This window comes from Suncus etruscus, chromosome 7 (genome assembly GCF_024139225.1).
Source record: "Suncus etruscus isolate mSunEtr1 chromosome 7, mSunEtr1.pri.cur, whole genome shotgun sequence".
In the NCBI taxonomy this organism is placed as follows: domain Eukaryota; kingdom Metazoa; phylum Chordata; class Mammalia; order Eulipotyphla; family Soricidae; genus Suncus; species Suncus etruscus.
Genome location: NC_064854.1, coordinates 95,620,312 through 95,638,783, shown reverse-complemented (window position 1 = coordinate 95,638,783; position 18,472 = coordinate 95,620,312). Strand labels below are relative to the sequence as shown.

At 38.7% G+C, this 18,472-nt stretch overlaps 2 protein-coding genes across 2 annotated transcripts in view; one reads left to right on the top strand and one right to left on the bottom strand.

Moving 5' to 3' along the window:
- Positions 1 to 18,472, bottom strand: part of ULK2 (unc-51 like autophagy activating kinase 2) — a 96,145-nt gene that overhangs the window by 60,253 nt on the left and 17,420 nt on the right. The window contains 5 exon segments of the mRNA XM_049776826.1: positions 249 to 296; positions 5,748 to 5,830; positions 9,924 to 9,982; positions 11,189 to 11,290; positions 17,420 to 17,493. Of these exon segments, the coding sequence (XP_049632783.1) occupies positions 249 to 296; positions 5,748 to 5,830; positions 9,924 to 9,982; positions 11,189 to 11,290; positions 17,420 to 17,493 (366 nt within the window).
- LOC126013793 (NADH dehydrogenase [ubiquinone] 1 subunit C2-like) lies at positions 1,641 to 2,170 on the top strand. Its single transcript, XM_049776995.1, has one exon. The coding sequence runs from the start codon at positions 1,661 to 1,663 to the stop codon at positions 2,021 to 2,023; it is 363 nt and encodes a 120-aa protein (XP_049632952.1). The 5' UTR covers positions 1,641 to 1,660; the 3' UTR covers positions 2,024 to 2,170.

The following is an 18,472-nucleotide window of genomic DNA, read 5'->3' as shown; positions in this document are numbered from 1 at the left end:
TTTGTTGACCATATTTATTCCTACTTATTATAGCTCCTCAAATAAAACAAAAAAATACAATTAGTATTTCAATTTAGATTTGTAATATAAAACTTCTATTAATCACACATACATATATATATAAACTTTTAAAGAAATACAATGAAAATTTAAGTGGTACCCAAAAACATTTGTGATGCAAGATACTAATATTCCCGTAAGTTCACAAGCATCCTTATAAAGAAGAGGGTGGAGATGGATATACTTACATTTTTTTACTGGAACTTGCTCAAGAAAAGGATGGTTAAAAAAGGCTTCTGTAATGAAAATTAAGAAAAAAGCATTTAAACTGATATGCTTAAAGTTAGGTTAAATTTCTAAATATAATCAATAGACTACCTTTGAGACAGTAAATATTATTAACTTTTTATAGAGGCTCCAGTTTGTTTCTGGTGGTTTTGGAATTTTCTTTTAGGAGATGGTGGTTTGGGTCACACCCGGTGGTGCTTCTGTCTTACTTATGTTGTATTTCTGCAAACTGCTCCACCATTCTAGGTGAGGCTTGTCTCCCCCTGATATATCAGGGACCAATCTGGAACTAGAAGCAGAGTCCCTCTCTTCCAGCTAGGTCCCAGCAGCCTCCACAACCTCAGCCATATATACAGGCCCACACCATAGCTTCTGAAGCAAGAGATATTTTCAACAAATTATATACTGCTCACAGTTATCCTTCCTGACATTTGGGGAAGAAAGAAAAAAACTTTACCTTAATCCTTCAACACTCTCCAGGGGGGTTAACTATAAAGATCCAGCAGCACAGAAAGAACACTAGAAAACCAGTGGGGAAACAAATAGGAACCCACCAACTTCAATGAAAGAAAGCAATATCACTGAAAATAATTCCACTAAATTCTCAACGTCTTTAGTGACACTATGCAGAGTATGTTCAATAAGTTCAAAGAAACAATAGCATGGTCAGCAAAACACAAGAAAGTATGAGTCAAAATTTAAAAAAAAAAAAAAAAAAAAACAGGGGCCGGGCGGTGGCGCTAAAGGTAAGGTGCCTGCCTTACCTGCGCTAGCCTAGGACGGACCGCGGTTCGATCCCCCGGCATCCCATATGGTCCCACAAGCCAGGAGCGACTTCTGAGCGCATAGCCAGGAGTAACCCCTGAGCGTCACCGGGTGTGGCCCAAAAACCAAAAAAAAAAAAAAAACTACAATCATAAATGAAGAGCAGAGTAGGGGATATACAAAAAAGTCAACAGAAGCTCTGAATAGAAGAAGAGAAGCTGAACCTCCCCCCCTCCAAAAAAAAGAGCTCCATGAGGAGAAGGAAGAAACAACTGAAAAACAGCAGAAGATGGAAAATTGTCTAAAAAGAATTGAGCAAATGCAAGCGATAGCATAGAGAGTAGGATATTTTTGTCTTGCATGCAACTAAGCCTGGTTCAATCCCTGGCATCCTATATGGTCCTGCTGCACCACTAGAAGTGACTCCTGAGTGCAATCAGGAATAAACCCTGAGCATCAGCATACCAGAAAACTATGGTATGAGTTAAAGAACAACAACATAAGAACCATCAGAGTCCCTAAAGAACAGACAAGCAAGTGTGATAAACAATAAAGAAATCATCAATAAGAATTACAGGCAGAGAAGTCTGCGGAACAGGGCGCCACCATGTTGACCTGGAGGCCGGGCTGGTTGCCCTTGACATTCCTGCCCGACGAGGCCCGGAATCTGCCGCCGCCCAAGCTCAACGACCCTCGGCTCCTCTACATGGGCTTTATGGGCTACTGTTCTGGGCTGATGGACAACGCCATCCGCCGGAGGCCCGTGCTGAAGGCAGGTCTACACCGCCAGCTCCTGTATGTCACTTCCTTCATGTTTATTGGTTATTATCTTTTGAAACGGCAAGACTATCTGTATGCTGTGAGGGACCATGACATGTTCGCCTATATAGATGCCCATCCAGAGGATTTCCCTAAAAAGGATAAGAAAATGTATGGAGAAATCTATGAAGAGTTCTACCCAGTACGTTGAAGACCCTGAAATGCTTGCTCTGGTTTCTTGGAAAGTTTGTTTCCAAATCTTCTGGAACACATGCCTGTGACATCTGAAGTCTATGCGAATTTGTATATTGACACACCGAAATTAAAGTGGTAACCATGAAAAAAAAAAAAAAAAGAATTACAGGCACAAGGACAGAGTAATCCAAGAGGCCTGAAGGGTCCCAGCAAAAATAGAGACTAAGAAAAGTCTAAAACATTGTACTCAAAATTACTAAGTCCAAAGATGGAGACAAAATAGTAAAAGCAGCAAGATCAAAGAAGAAACTTATGTAAACTTATATAAAAAGAAATTTACATAAAAAAAGAAATCCCATAAAATGTACATATCTATCAAATGAAAACTGTGTGAGCCAGAAGAGAATGAAGGTATATAGTACAAAAACTCAATGAAATGAACACCTCACCAAGAATACTCTGTCCAGTTAGATTATCATTCAGATTTCAAGGAATAAGACAGAATTTAATGGACAGGCAACAGCTTATTAACTTCATAGCCTTGAAACCAGTTTTTATAGAAGCCATTAAAAGAGTTTCTCTAAAAGACAGTACAAAGTTTCCAACAAAAGCACTGAATATAGTACTTATTAAAGGTGCATATAACTATGACGATATGCCTTCTACTAAATTAAGAAAGGTACATTTATTCCTATCTTGCTAAAGGATAATAAACATTTTCAATAATGGATTAACATTTAATTTCTATTGGCTAAAATCACTTAGCAATCAATCACCACAAATTGACTTACAGATTTATTTTCAGATTTGCCATTTTTCAGGAGTAATATGAAATAAATATGCTATATGTCTGCCAAGTAGGCAGGCTGTGGGGTGGGAAGAAACATGGGGTTATTGGTGGAGGAAGAGGGACACTGGTAGTGGAATTCGTTTTGGAACATTGTATGTCTGAAAAAACTCTATTATCAACAAACTTAGTAAATCAGTATCTTAATTAAAATGATATGAAAAACTATGGGATAAATTACTATAAATCTCCATTATTATTATAACATATTAGAAAAATCTTATTTCCTAAAAATTTCAAGAGTAGAATTAATTTGATAAACATTTCAATAAATATGATTTTCTACATTTGGTTTTGTCTGGAAGCCACACCTGCTTGTGCTCAGAGATTACTTCTGGATTTGCCCTCAGAGATTATTTCTGGAGGGTTTGGGAGATGATATAAGGTGCTGGGAATCAAACCCAGTGTACTGGTTGCAAGGCAAATATCCTCCCACTAGTTTCCTCTCCAGCCCCAATACTTTATGTTTTTTTATGGTCTGTCATTTTCAAGTTCTGATGTCTTAATATAAGTTTGACAAGGATAAGATTAAGAAGAATAACCTTTCAAGATAACTCAGTGGTAGAGTGCCTGCCTTGATTTGATCCCTATAGCACTGCACAACAACAATTAAAATGTGTGATCTCTGGGGCCGGTGAGGTGGCACTAGAGGTAAGGTGTCTGCCTTGCAAGTGCTAGCCAAGGAAGGACCGCGGTTCGATGCCCCAGCGTCCCATATGGTCCCCCCAAGCCAGGGGCAATTTCTGAGCACTTAGCCAGGAGTAACCCCTGAGCATCAAACGGGTGTGGCCCGAAAAACCAAAAAAAAAAAAAAAAAAAAAAAAGTGTGATCTCTGGCACATTCTGACCCAGCATATAAAAGTACCACTACTGGGAGCCGGAGAGATAGTATGGAGGTAGGGCATTTGCCTTGTATACAGAAGGACAGTGGTTCAAATCCTGGCATCCCATATGGTCCCCTGAGCCTGCCAGGAGAAATTTCTGTGCATAGAGTCAGGAGTAAACCCTGAGCGCTACCGTGTGTGACCCAAACCCCACCCCCAAAAAAAAGTACCACTGCTAAAGTGGTGTGTCCACTAACATGAATCACAACCAAATGTGTGAGCCCCAGTCACTATAACAACAATAACAAAAAAAAAAAAAGAAAGAAAAATGAAGTGGGGTGAAGAATAGAAAAATCTAAAATAATGGCTAGAAGTCTCTATGACCTTCCTGCTCTCCTAAAGTCATGGTGAGACATACACTTCTATCAAATACATGTTCAAAAGGGTTGAACTTCCAGTCTCTTCTACCTTATCTTTAAGGTTAAGAATGTTCTACCAGGGTTTGCCTTGCATGTTAGTTCGAATTCTGGCATCCCATCTGGTCCTGAGCCTGCCAGGACGATTCCTGAGTGCAGAGCCAGGAGTAACCCCTGAGCGCTGCTGGTTGTGACCCCCCCCCCAAGAATGTTCTACCATTTCTTTTCCTTTCTTTCCTCACAAATCTTTTCATATATATTCTTTCTCTCCTCTCTCTCCTCTCTTTCCTTCTCTCTCTGTTTTTATGTCTCTCTCCTCTCCCTATTTCTACCTCCCTCCCTCCTTGGGCCTTTTCTCTAAAAAGTGGCCTTGACATCAGGACTCAGATGTCAAAAAGAGAATCCAGAAAGATAGCCAGAAAGGGCATTTGTCTAGCATGTGGCTGACCCAGGAGGGATCAGACTCGATTCCCGGCATCCCATATGGGCCCCCAGTATGCCAGGGGACATCTCTGAGCAAAGAGTCAGGAGTAACCCTTGAGCACTGCTGGGTGTGGCCCAAAAATCAAGCAATAAATAAATAAAGTTAAAAAAAAAAAAAAAAGATGTCAAGGGGCCTAAGCATTGGCGTGGAGTGGTAGGGCGTCTGCCTTGCCAGCACTAGCCTAGGACAGACCATGATTCGATTCCCCGGCATCCCATATTGCATCTCATATTGTCCCCCAAACCAGGAGCAATTTCTCAGCGCAGATCCAGGAGTAACCCCTAAGCGTCACTGGGTGTGGCCCCCCCCCCCAAAAAAAAACAAAAATAGATGTCAAAAGGATCTTCAATATGGCAGAACTAAACTCATGGGCCAGAGAGATAGTATAGCTAGAAAGGCAACCTTACTTGCCCTGCATGCATTCAACTCAGGTTTAATCCGGCACTGCCTAAGATTTCCTCCGAGCAGTGATCCCTGAATGCTCAACCAGAAATAAGCCCTGAGCATGGATGGATGTGAGCCAAAAAAAAACAAAACAAATACATGAACATATCTTGGTTCCATAGTTTCTTTATCAATTATCAATAGCCTTTCTTATCTATTGATGGTTCATTCTTCCAGTTAATCAGACCAAACACCTTGAATCTATCTCTTCAATCTCCTTTCTCTCACTCATACTCTGCCATCCAATTCATCCAAAAATACATTTGCCTCTACACACAAAAAAAAATATTTCTCACCAACTCTATTGCTATTACATCAATCTAAGCTACTATGTCTATCACCTAGGTAGTATAGTGTCTTAATTAGTTTCCCAGTTTCTCCTTCCTACCTCTGCCCTCATCTCCTACATGTCCATTCACTCTGATTTCAACAAGATTCATTTTATAAAGCAGTCACCAGATAGTATTCTTCCACTCAAAACACTCCAATGGGGAAGTGGGGGAGATAGTAAAGCAGTTAACATGTTTGCTTTGCACATGGCCAACCCAGGTTCAATCCCCAACACCTCATATGGTCCCGTGAGCCCTGCCCTGAGTAATTCCCAAGTGCAGAGTCAAGAATAATCCCTGAGCACTCAGAATGTGGCCCAAAAACCAAACTAAGTATAATTAATATACAATGACAAAATCAGGAAACATAAAACAAAATTTGAAATGATTACTTACCAAAATCCATTCTATCTTTTTGGTTTCTCTGAAGCAAACCCAAAAGAAGATTAGTCAAATAAGGTGATGTTTCTCTGGGAATACTGAGAGAGAAAATAAGACAACAAAAATGATGAATTTATATAAAACTTTTGTCTTCATTATGACAAAAATAAAATTATATGCTGTTTCATAAATATTAACTACATTTCTATACAAGTAACATGATAAGACACATATTCCTTGGGTCTGAGTCATAGTACAGTAGAGGTAGGTCATTTGCCTTGTATCTGTCAGACCCAGGTTCGATTCCTTGCACCTCATATTGTCCCCAGAGCCCATCAGGAGAAATTATTGAGCATAGAGAGACAAAACTTAGCTCTGAGTACTACCAGATGTGGCCCAAAAGTCAAAAAAAATAAAAATAAAACTAAGAAAAACCTTCCATTTCTTCACTAGAGGTACAGAAAAAGGTGGAAACTATATAGCTGCCCTGAAGAAATATCAAGGATCAGAGATAATACAGCAGGTAGCTAGGAAGCTTGCCATGAAGAAAAACACCACAGGTCTGAATCCCTGTCCCCATGCAGTCCCCTAAGCACTGCTAAGAATCCTTTGATCGCAGAGCCAGGATTACACCCTGAGCACTTCTGAGTACAGCAAACAACAGCAAAATCAAAAACAATAGTAACAAGAAAAAACATACAATAACAAAAAACCAACATAGCAAAAAATATCATTAGAGCTGGGGTATAGGTCAGTGTTAGAACTGGATTCAATCACCAGCACCACATACACAAAAAAAAAGTTAAATACAACAGGTACAGCCTTTTGCCTTGTACACAGCAGACCTGGGTTTAACCCCGAGCATCCCACATGGTCCCCTGAGCATTAAAAGGAATGAAATAAATTCCTGAGTGCATACCCACGAGCAATCCCTGAGCATCGCTGAATGTGCTCCCCCCAAAAAAAATTTAGGAGTATGTCTTCATTATGTTTATTATTGTATGTTTAAGAACAGGCAATTTTAACTTTTAGTAATTCAACCTTGCACTAATAGTTTTATCTTTTTCTTTTCTTTCTTAGACAAAGTGCTGAGTCAATTCTGTCAGAAAAGAACAAGACTTTAGCAAATAAAATTGAAAAATAGGGGGCCCAGAGAGATAGCACAGCGGTGTTTGCCTTGCAAGTAGCCGATCCAGGACCAAAGGTGGTTGGTTCGAATCCCGGTGTCCCATATGGTCCCCCGTGCCTGCCAGGAGCTATTTCTGAGCAGACAGCCAGGAGTAACCCCTGAGCACCACCGGGTGTGGCCCAAAAAAAAAAATTGAGAAATAGTACAGTTCCCTAAAATTCCAGATAAGAAAAAGTTAAAGTAATGGAGATATAAATAAAAGGGACACAGTTCACAGAATAGAAGCTAGAAATGAACATCAAATAAAAGAATCAATCTTAGTAGTAAAATAATACAAATTAATATTTTTCTATCCATGAGAATCATTAAAAAATGATAAAGAAAGTCTCTTTTTTATTATTTGCTACAAAGAAGCATGCTCATACTGCTAAATAAATTGGGATTTAAAATCTCAATAAATTTTGAGAACTTATTTTGGATGTGTAACTACATTTCTTCCAAACAAAATACAATGTGCATGTGTGTACACATCACAGTTCACTAAATCCTATTTGTAGTAACCCAAAAATTAAAAATAGGATCTGAAGACCAGGTAATAGATTCAGTAGTAGACAGCATGCCTTACACATGTGAAGCCCTGGATTGAATTCCTAGCACAGCAAAAGACAGGGATCTAATTGTAAACATTGTGACACATCTGAAAATGGACTCTATATAGCAATTGTCTATGATACATATTGTTGCTATTACACAGTCACTGAAGAAAACCTATGATAATACTACAGAGGAAAAAATATTTAGAGATATAGGGTTTGCTCTTCAAGACTGTTCCCCACCAACCCCCGAGGCCGGAGCCGTGACACAAGCAATGGGGTGTCTGCCTTGCAAGCACTAACATAGGAAGAACCACGGTTCAATTCCCGGTGTCGCATATGGTCCCCCAAGCCAGAATTTCTGAACGCAAAGGCAGGAGTAACCTCTGAGCATCACCAGGTGTGGCCCAAAAAAAACAAAAAAAAAAAAGACTATTTTCCCTTGAAAGCATAACTTATTTGCTTGTCCCTGTTTCTTTGCTTGTTTATTTTCACTTTGGAGAAGTCTTTGTTCTCTCTCAAATATGCACATTTTCCTCTACTTTCACATCTTTATTAAGTTTTAATTAAAAATTTTGCTTCACCAAAAATTTTTTAAGATGTAGAACAATTTACAAAATGTGACATAATTTAGACTGAACTTTGAATGGATATGTAAATATATTCACAAATACTTAAATATGTAAAATAATAATTCTACACAAAAGATTTGGAAAGAGGCCGGAGAGATAGCAAAGCAGTAGGGCATTTGGCTTGCACACAGTCAATTTAGGACAAACGGTGGTTCGAATCCTGGCATCCTATATCCCCTGTGCCTGCCAGGAGTGATTTCTGAGCACAGAACCAAGAGTAACCCTGAGTGCCAGCAAGTGTGGGCCAAAAACAAAACAAAAACAAAAAGATTTAAAAAGATATAGCAAACTCGTTTTTTTTCAGAGTAGGGGAAAAAGTACTTTATGTATTTCCTTCCCCTCTAAAAAGAAATGTAACTTCAACATCAACTGAGCCTACATCCCACAGTACTCACAGGCAATCCTAGCTCTGCATTCAGGATACTCCTGGTGGGCTCAAGGAACCATAAAGGTGCCGGGAATATAAAACCCAGATCAGGCACATGCAAGGCAAATGCCCTACCCAAGGTGGGGCACTGAAAAGCTGTCTGCAGCTTTTCATTCTTTTAAATACAACTCTCTATTTGTTTGTTTGTTTGTTTGTTTGTTTGTTTAGGCTGTGAGCCTCAAACTATGGCCCATAGGCCACATACTGTATTTGTTCCCATTGTTTCTTCACTTCAAAATAAGATATATGCATGCAGTATGCATAGAAATTTATGCAGTTTTGTTTTTACTATAATCTGGCCCTCTAATGGTCTGAGGGTCAGTGAACTGGCCCCGTTTATAAATTTTGAGGACCACTGGTAGAGAAGCCCTCCTTGGTAGCCCAAGGCCACTCCAGGCAACACTCTAAAGGGCCTTGTAGGGCCCACAAACATGGCCAGAGATGCTAGAAGTCATCAACACTGTAATCTGCAGTGCTAAAAAGGCCATGTGATACTGGGGACCAAACTCTAGACCTTAAGCATATTAAGCATATGCTCCCACCTTTGAGTTACATCTTCAACCCTTCATTTAAATATATTCCAGGGGACTTTTATGTTATTATTTTTTGTGCTTTTTGGTTGCTGTTTTGAGTTCAGACCTGGCAATGCTTGGGTTACTCATGGCTCTGCACTTCCTGACAGTGTCAGAGAACCATCTGGGATGTCAGGTATCAAAACTGGGTTGGACACCTGTAAGGCAAGCACCTACATACTATACTATCTCTCCAGTTCAATATATACTATGTGTAGGATTTTTTTTTAGTTTTTTTTTTGGGGGGGGCAGGGGGTTGGACCACACCTGGTGATGCTCAGAGGTTACTCCTAGCTATGCACTCAGAAATTGCTCCTGGCAGGGCCGGAGCAGTGGCATTAGAGGTAAGGCGTCTGCCTTGGACGGACCTCGGTTCAATCCACCAGCATTTCATATGGACCCCCCAAGCCAGAAACAATTTCTGAGTGCATAGCCAGGAGCAACCCCTGAGCATCAACAGGTGTGGCCCCATAACAAAAACAAACAAACTGAAACCGCTCCTGGCTTGGGGGATCATATGGGAAGCCGGGGGATCAAACCACACAATCTGTCCTAGGTCAGCAGTGTGCAAGGCAAATGCCCTACTGATGCACCAATGCTCCAGCCCTCAATAAATACTGTTTTAAAAAAGGAAAAAGATAGCATAGGATTCAGAGATACCAATGATGCACAAGGAATTTTCAAATTCCTCTTATAATTCTTACAACTCATATAGTTCTCACTTTGCTGTCAATGTAAAAAAAGAAATTAAAAGAAAATTGTAAATAAATAAAAACTATAAACTATATGGAGTTTAAATAAATAGCACTCTATTCTATTGTATAGTATAAACACATACCTAGGCATCAGGCTCCTGTTTTTCTCATAAAACATCCGTAAATCTTGAGGACTACTGGCCTATTTAAAAAAAAAAAAAAAAAGATTTAATTTCCAAAAAGGCATGTAGAAAATCAAATCATATTATCAACATTCATATTCTTTTTTTTTTTTTTTTTTTTTTTTTGGCAGTGCTCAGGGGTTTACTCCTGGCTCTATGCTCAGAAATCACTCCTGGCAGGTTCAGGGGACCATATTGGATGCCAGGATTCTAACCAATGACCTTCTGCATGAAAGGCAAACACCTTACCTCCAAACTATCTCTCCCGTCCAACATTCATATTCTTACTAAAGAATGCAGATTCTGAACTTAAAAGTCATGTATTGCTAAAGCTGTGAATACTAAAAAACTTATAAAAACTTCTGAAATTATGTGCAAATTTGATAAATCTAGCCATGATATGTCTTTTCTGAGGTCAGATTCTAGAGTCTTCAAACTTATAAAAGGTTAAATAAGACCATTATTCAGGATTTACTTGAGCTCCATTATATAACAGGTACATTATTTTTTTCATTGTATAAAATTGGGACCTTCAAAAGACTCAAAAAGAAAAACTAAACCTATTTCTTGCTACTTTATAGTCTCTCCAAAACAACAAGCAGCACCTTGTGCTTAACAAAGAGCAGTAAAAGGTGCTGTGTTCATCAAGTATGTAAACTATACTGGAAAAGTAAATGTTTAACCTAGATGTGTCACTGATTCTCAAAAACCGTTCTTGGGTTAAAAAATATTCCTGTTTTTAGAGTCAAAAGAATTCTTTGTAACAGTGCAACATGAACTCACAGAGAATCATGATGACCATATTCTCTTCTTACAAAATTTTAAGGGAGAGAAGAGAAAGACCCAAGCTAATTTCCATAAAACCTAAACAATTGACTCTAATCCAGTCTAACAAAAAAACAGAGAGATTGAGCAAGAGTTCCACTGATCATCCCAGACTAGCCTTTCTCTTTGCTTAGATTCCAGGAATCCCAAGGTTCAGCAGGAAAAAGTTGTTACCATTATTCATTACGTATTTCCACCAAACTGTGGGGCCCTGGCCCTGAAAGGTGAAATACTACTATCTGGAAAACATAGAGACTTTGTGTCACTTGATTATAAAAGGAGGGTAGATTTAAAAAAGAAAAGCAAAATCACAGATTTCAAAGTATTGAATATTTTGTAAGTGCAAGACAACTGAAAATGTAGATGTCAATATTGAATACATAAGAAAAAAGCCAGAATACCTGAAAGGGTGGTTTTCCAACTAGGCATTGATATATTACTGTCCCTATGCTCCATAAATCTGCCTTAGCATCATAATGTTGAGACATAATAACTTCAGGAGCCTGGGGACAAAACATTCAAGACACATTTATTATATGCCATTTACATAATAGACATATACTCCTAACTAAACTATTAAATTGCACATTCTGAGTCACAGAGATGGTTATGGGGTAGAACATATGTCTAACATGTACAAGGCCACCATTTACCCTTATGACCACCAGATGTTGTCCTGGCCTAAGCATAGCTGGGGTGGCTACTATTTTAAAAATTTCCATATGGGTCACAGAAATAGTTCAATTCCTAAACACATGCTTTGTATTTGAAAGGTCCACATTCCATCTCCAGCACATACAGTCAAACCCTTAAGTACAGAGCCAGTAGTAACTCCCATGAACCACTTGCTATGGCCTACCCTAAAGAAACAAATGAATGTAATTCTTTTTAAGTGGATAATGAACATACTGTTCAGACTGCTTCAAGGTGCTGCCACGTCATCATGTACCTAGGTACAGTGATTGATCTTTGCTTTTGCTTTGTTTTTACTTTTTTTTTCCTCCCTGTACCTTTTCCCCTCACTGTGCAAGGCCAGATTCATCTACCATTGTCCAATAACTGAAAGATTCTTGTTTGGGACTTATTTTCCAGTGCTTCACTTACAGTAAAAAAGCAAGCAGTTCCTTTTAGTTATTTTTTAAATCTTTTGAGATTCTTCATTTCAGGATTAAAACTTAAAAGAGAGGACAGCATTTATGGCGCCTGCCTTTCATGAGGCTGACCCAGTTTGATCCATGGCATCCAATTTGGTCTATGGTGGCAAGTCTGCCCAGGAGTAATTCCTCAGTACAGAGCCAGAAGTAACCTATGAGCAAGGTTGGTTGCGGGCACCCCCAAAAATGTTTGGGGGAAAAAAGACTTAAAAGGTCCATCTTGAAGAAAGTGTAAATGCCATGGTCACAAGTCTGCTAGCTGCACTCTCATGCAAACAAGGTGTTTATTATCCTTTCTATGTTTTGGCCTTATTTGATGAGACTATTTAACTTGAAGATTAAATATATTAATGAAAATGCTAGCACATAAGAAACTGAGAAATGAAAATTTTAAAATAATATCTTTAAGCACCATGATTACAAACACGTGTGTAGTTGGGTTTGAGTCATAAAAAGAATACCCCCCTTCACCAGTACCCTCCTCCTCCCCCAACCCCTGCTGAGAAGTGAAATATTATGTACAATTTTTTTTGAAAAGAAATGTTAATTTAGGGGCTAAAGAGACTGTATACCAAGTAAGGCACTTGCTTGCACATGCCCACCCTGGGTTCAATTTCCAGCTTCCTAGGTGGGCTGGAAAACACTGCCAGGTATAATTCCTTAGTTCAAAACCAAAAGTAACTCCTGAGCATTGCCAGGTATGCCTGCCCTTAAAAAAGTTTTAATTATAATAAAATTTAACTATTTAAATCAGTGGTTGGCAAGCTGTGGCTCGCAAGCCACATACGGCTCTTTACACTTTTTAATGCAGCTCTTCTGTGTGCCGGGCTGTAGCTCCAGGAGTCAGGACTCTGCTCCTAGCCTCTGTCTGTGTGGCTCTCAAAATAAATTTCAATTGTGGTTTTGGCGAGATTTGGCTCAGTTGAAAAAAAAAAGGTTGCCCACCACTGATTTAAACAAACAAACAAAAAAAAAGACTGACACAAAGCGTAACAATAAAAGCTGTATTAAAAGTAAAGGCATTCACCATGAGTAATTCCAAGTGTAGTCAGACAAAACCCTGAGCACCAACGGTGCCCTCCCAAAAAAAAAAAAAAAAAAAAAAAAAAAAAAAAAAAAAAACAATCAAAACAGACAAGAAAAGTAAAAGCATTTGAGGCAGGAGATGTAATAGAGCACACAGGGTGCTTGCCTTGCATGCAGTTGACCAGGGTTCAAAAGTGGCACCTGATATGGTTCCCCAGGCCCTATCAGGAGTAATTTCTGAGAATAACTGAGTGTAGTCGAAAAACAAAAAGCATTTTACCTTGCTATCCATAGTTGCTGTTGGGTAAGCTTCTTCTTAAGTTTATATGGGGCTGGAGTGATAGTACTACGGGTAGAGTGTTAGCTTTTGCAACATCCAACCCAGTTTGGATCCTTGGGATTCAAGAGGGCTCCCCCAGCCCCACCATGGGTGACCCCGGCTCAGAGCAGAAGTCTTTTTGTTTGTTTGTTTGTTTGTTTTTAAGAGTTTAATAATATTTTTATTTAAGCACCATGATTACAAACATGATTGTGTTGGATTTAAGTCATAAAAAGAACACCTTCTTCACCAGTGCAACATTCCCATCACCAATGTCCTCCATCTCCCTCCCACCCCCCTTTTTGGGTCACACCCGGTGGTGCTCAAGGGTTTCTCCTGGCTCTGTGCTCAGAAAGTGCTCCTGGCAGGTTTGGGGGGACCCTATGGGATGCCGGGATTTGAACCACCATCCGTCATGGATTGGCTGCATGCAAGGCAAACCACCCTATCACTGTGCTATCTCTCTGGCCCCCAGGAATAAGTCTTGAGCACTTCTGGATATAACAACCTCATACCCTCCAAAATAAAGTCTTTCCTTCCACCATGTCTAAGAGTCAGCCAAAGAGCCCTAACTACTACTCTTCATCAGAGGTTTGAAACAACAAATGAAAAGAGTTATTTGGGGCAATAGGAAATGCTCAAGGGCTAGGTGATAGTAAAATATCCAACTAATAGAGCTAAAAAGATAGGTTAAAGTGTTTTACATGATCTAGGCACTGTGATCCCCAACCACTGAGTCCAAGAAGCTCTGAAGTTTTTGAGCACTGAGCCCTGAGATCCCAGGTAACTATTGCTGAGAGTGGCCCCTATATTCCAGAGAACTGCTTGAGTCACCAAACTATCCCCCCATAAAAACAAATCCCAACACCAAAAACTTTCAAGACTTTGACTGTTACATATGCCAATGAAAGAGGAAGATATCACATGAGTACAAGGCCAGACAAGATGGAGGAGTTGTGGAATCAAAGAAGGTTATTTCAAGATCCTTAACAACCATTAACACCATTAAAATTTTTTTGAAAAAATATATTTTGATGGTGGAATTACAGAAGACATTCTAGAGTATCACAAGCTAGATGTTTCTGAAAAGTACTGAAAAGTCAGTCATTGAAAGATGACTGACAGAGGAAGTAAGGTTTTCTTACTGCAATCTTTTATGACCACAACTAAAACAGACTGACATTCAGAAATACCACACATTTCCCTTGCACATGGCAGACCCAGGATAGACCCGGGTTTGATTCCCGGCATCCCATATGGTCCCCAGAGCCTGCCAGGAGCTATTTCTGAGTGCAGAGCCAGGAGTAACCCCTGAGCACCACTGGGTGTGCCCCCCCCCCAAAAAAAAAAAAAGAGAACAGAAGGAACTTTGCTCAAAATAGTCAAATCCAATTACCACAAGCCCATAGCATACATTAATTATACTTGGTGGATAAAATCTAAAAGCTTTCCCTCTAAGATCAGGCAAAAGATATTCTCATCAGTTCTATTCAATATAGTACTGGAAGTACTTGCCATCACAATTAGGCAAGAAAAAGATATCAAGGGCATCTAGATAAGAAGGGAAGAAGTCAAATTCTCACTATTTGCAGATGATACAGCAAATGATACCATATTTTAAAAATTGATACTATATTTAGAAAATCTAATAATGTTATATATAGAAAATCCTAAAAGCTCTTCAAAAAAATTTCTAGAAATGAAAAGATTTTTGCAGTAAAGTGGCAGCCTACAAAATTAACACACAAAAGTCTATGACTTTCTTTTATACAAATAATGAAAGAGAAGAAAGATTAAAGACAACAACCCATTCACAATTGTTCCTCAGAAAATCAAGTTCCTAGGAATCAACTTAACTAAAGAAGTGAAAGATATATACAAACTACAAAATGCTACTTTGAGATTAAAAGAAAACATAAGAAAATGGAAACACATCCCCTTGCTCATAGATTGGGAGGATTGACATTAAAATGGCAATATTCCCCCAAAGCATTGTACAGATTTAATGCAGTTCCTATAAGAACATCCATAATGTTTTTCAAAGAAATACAGCAAACATTCCTTAAAATTCATGTGTGACAATAAACCTCCACAAATAATTAAAGCAATCCTTGGAAAAAAGAAAATGGGGCATCACCTTCCCAACTTTAAAATGTACTACAAAGTGGTAGTAATTAAAATGGCATGATTGGAAAAAGAGGCTCTCCAATCAGTGAAACTAAATTGAATATCCTGAGACAGATACCCAGTTATATGACAAATTAACTTTTAATTCCTTTTTTTTATTTGTTTTTTTTTTTTTGGGTTTTTTTTGTTGTTGTTGTTGTTTTTGGGCCATACCCGGCGTTGCTCAGGGGTTACTCCTGGCTGTCTGCTCAGAAATAGCTCCTGGCAGGCACCGGGGAACATATGGGACACCGGGATTCGAACCAACCACCTTTGGTGCTGGATCGGCGGCTGCTTGCAAGGCAAACGCCACTGTGCTATCTCCCCGGGCCCAACTCCTTTTTTTTAAAGGAGCAAAAAAAATTGACATGGAGCAAGAAAAATCTTCCAAAAGTACTGAGAAAACTGGTCAGCTACACATAAGAAACTGAAATAAACATATTGCAGTCAACTATGTAATGCATTCTTTAAATAAAGTCAATTAAAAAATTAAAATGAAATAACTATGGTACATCTACACAATAGAATACTCTCACTCTCTCATGCATCTCTCCACCTCATACACACACATATACTGAATAAAAAAAAAAAACATTATATAAAAATGTCAGATAAATTTAAAGATTGTGGAACAGTATTTTCCAGGCATACCACTTTCTTTTTTTTTTTTTTTTTTTTTGTGTGTGTGTGTGTGTGTGTGTGTGTGTGTGTGTGTTTTTGGGTCACACCCGGCAGTGCTCAGGGGTTATTCCTGGCTTCACGCTCAGAAATTGCTCCTGGCAGGCACGGGGGACCATATGGGACTCCGGGATTCGAACTGATGACCTCCTGCATGAAAGGCAAACACCTTACCTCCATGCTATCTCTCCGACCCCGGCATACCACTTTTTTTTTTTTTTTTTTTTTTTTTTTGGTTTTTGGGCCACACCCAGCAGTGCTCAGGGGTTACTCCTGGCTGTCTGCTCAGAAATAGCTCCTGGCAGGCACGGGGGACTATATGGGACACCGGTATTCGAACCAACCACCTTTGGTGCTGGATCGACGGCTGCTTGCAAGGCAAACGCCACTGTGCTATCTCTCCGGGCCCAACATACCACTTTCTTATTCCTTCTATATTTTCTAGTCACACTACTTGATAAAATTTTTTTTCCCTTGGGTGAGGGGTCAAGAGATCTAGATTTGATCCCCAGCATGACATGTGCTTTCCCAAAAATTGCTGTGAGAGATCCCTGAATACAAGTCAATAGTCCCTGAGGACAACTATAGGCATGGCACCATCACAAACCAAATAAAGCAGAAATTTCATAACTTCACTCTATCAGATATGACATAGGAAAGAATAATATAAGATTCTTCGATTTTTAGTATGACACTAATTGAAAAACTTCTACACTAAAGTATCTTTTCAAGAGACAACTTATCTTAAAGCTAAAGAGGTACCCACATATAATTTTTTTTAAATATTTCTAACATGCTCATCAAGTATAAAATAACTGTACTTAGCCTGTTTTTATTTGCCTTTTGTTTATTTGGGAGGGACCACACCTGAGACAGTGTTAGGGCTACTCCAGACTCTGTGCTTTGGGATAGCTCCTAACAATGCTGGGGGACCATGCAATGCCAGGGATCAAACCCAGGCCTCCTGCAAAATAAAGCATGTGTTTATTTATTTAGCCCATTGAGCTATCTCTCTGGCACCATAAGTTTCTGTTTTCAATTACAGTGGGGATTTCTACTATAATAACTAATCTTTTTAGAAAAACACAATGAACAATTTTCTTTTACACTCCACTAGTATGTTAAAGCAAAGAATTTTTAATATATATTTATAATAATTAACATAGTAATTTAACTCTCAAGTCATACTTATATAAAACCATGCCTTACTTGGAAACAGCAACATTGTACTTCAAATCAAATGCTTATGGCTTGTGCATTAAAACCACTTTAAAAACACAAACACTCACCATGTACATCGGGGACCCACAGAGTGTTGCAGCCATCATGTTACTATGTAGGTAACGAGCAAACCCAAAATCCGCTATTTCAAAAAATAAAAAGGAGAAAAACAAATGATAGCTTTGCTCACACTAACATTGATAATATGATTCCTCAAGACACAAGAGGTCACAAAAGAATAATAAGACCTTAACAGCTTATTGAATAAGACTATCCTCCAAAGAAAAAGCAATTACTACAATTTTAATAAGCTAAGAGAGTGATCTCTGATTGTACAAATCATTAATCTACTAGTTTCCTAACCAAGGGGCACCAACCTTTGTCAAAAACATGCTGATTATAATACATAATTTATTAATATAATTATCTAGCCATCTATACCAAGTACATAAACTCATTGTTGTTTCCTTTTTCAGATAACAAGTATAATCTATGTAGTACCAGGAATCTCTTAAAATGCTGATTTAAAAAATTATTTTTCTAATAACCATGAGAAAATCTTTTTAAATCAAGCTTTATAAAGTTTTTCAAATTCTGAAATATAAGAACACTAAAATATTACCAACTATAAAGGCAAAACTACACAATGCTTCTTAGAGCCTGTTAGATCTATGAGGAACCAGGGTTGGCTGCCAGTAACCATAATACATCAGCCTATCTCTGATGAAATCTTGGCTATTGGGATTTATGACTCCTTTAATGCTGAGTTAGCACATGCTGTCAATATATAAAGAGCTGCTCATATATCTAAGTATACCTTACAGAACTCAAAGTGTATCACTAAAATCCACTATACTTATAAAGTTGAACTGAAATTTTTAAATAATAAATTTAAAAAAGTTATTTTCTTGAAACAAATCATTATCATACCTTTTTTTTTTTTTTTTTTAATGGGCCACACCGGCAGTGCTCAGGGGTTACTCCTGACTCTGAGCTCAGAAATCATTCCTGGCAGGTTCCGGGGATCACATGGATAGCAGGAATCAAACCTGGGTCCATCCTGGGTCCACCACACGTAAGACAAATGCTCTATCACTGTGCTATCATTCCAGCCCCTCACT

Bases quoted from the DNA above. Each gene is read 5' to 3' on its own strand.
- LOC126013793 (XM_049776995.1), top strand. From the start codon at position 1,661: ATGTTGACCTGGAGGCCGGGCTGGTTGCCCTTGACATTCCTGCCCGAC.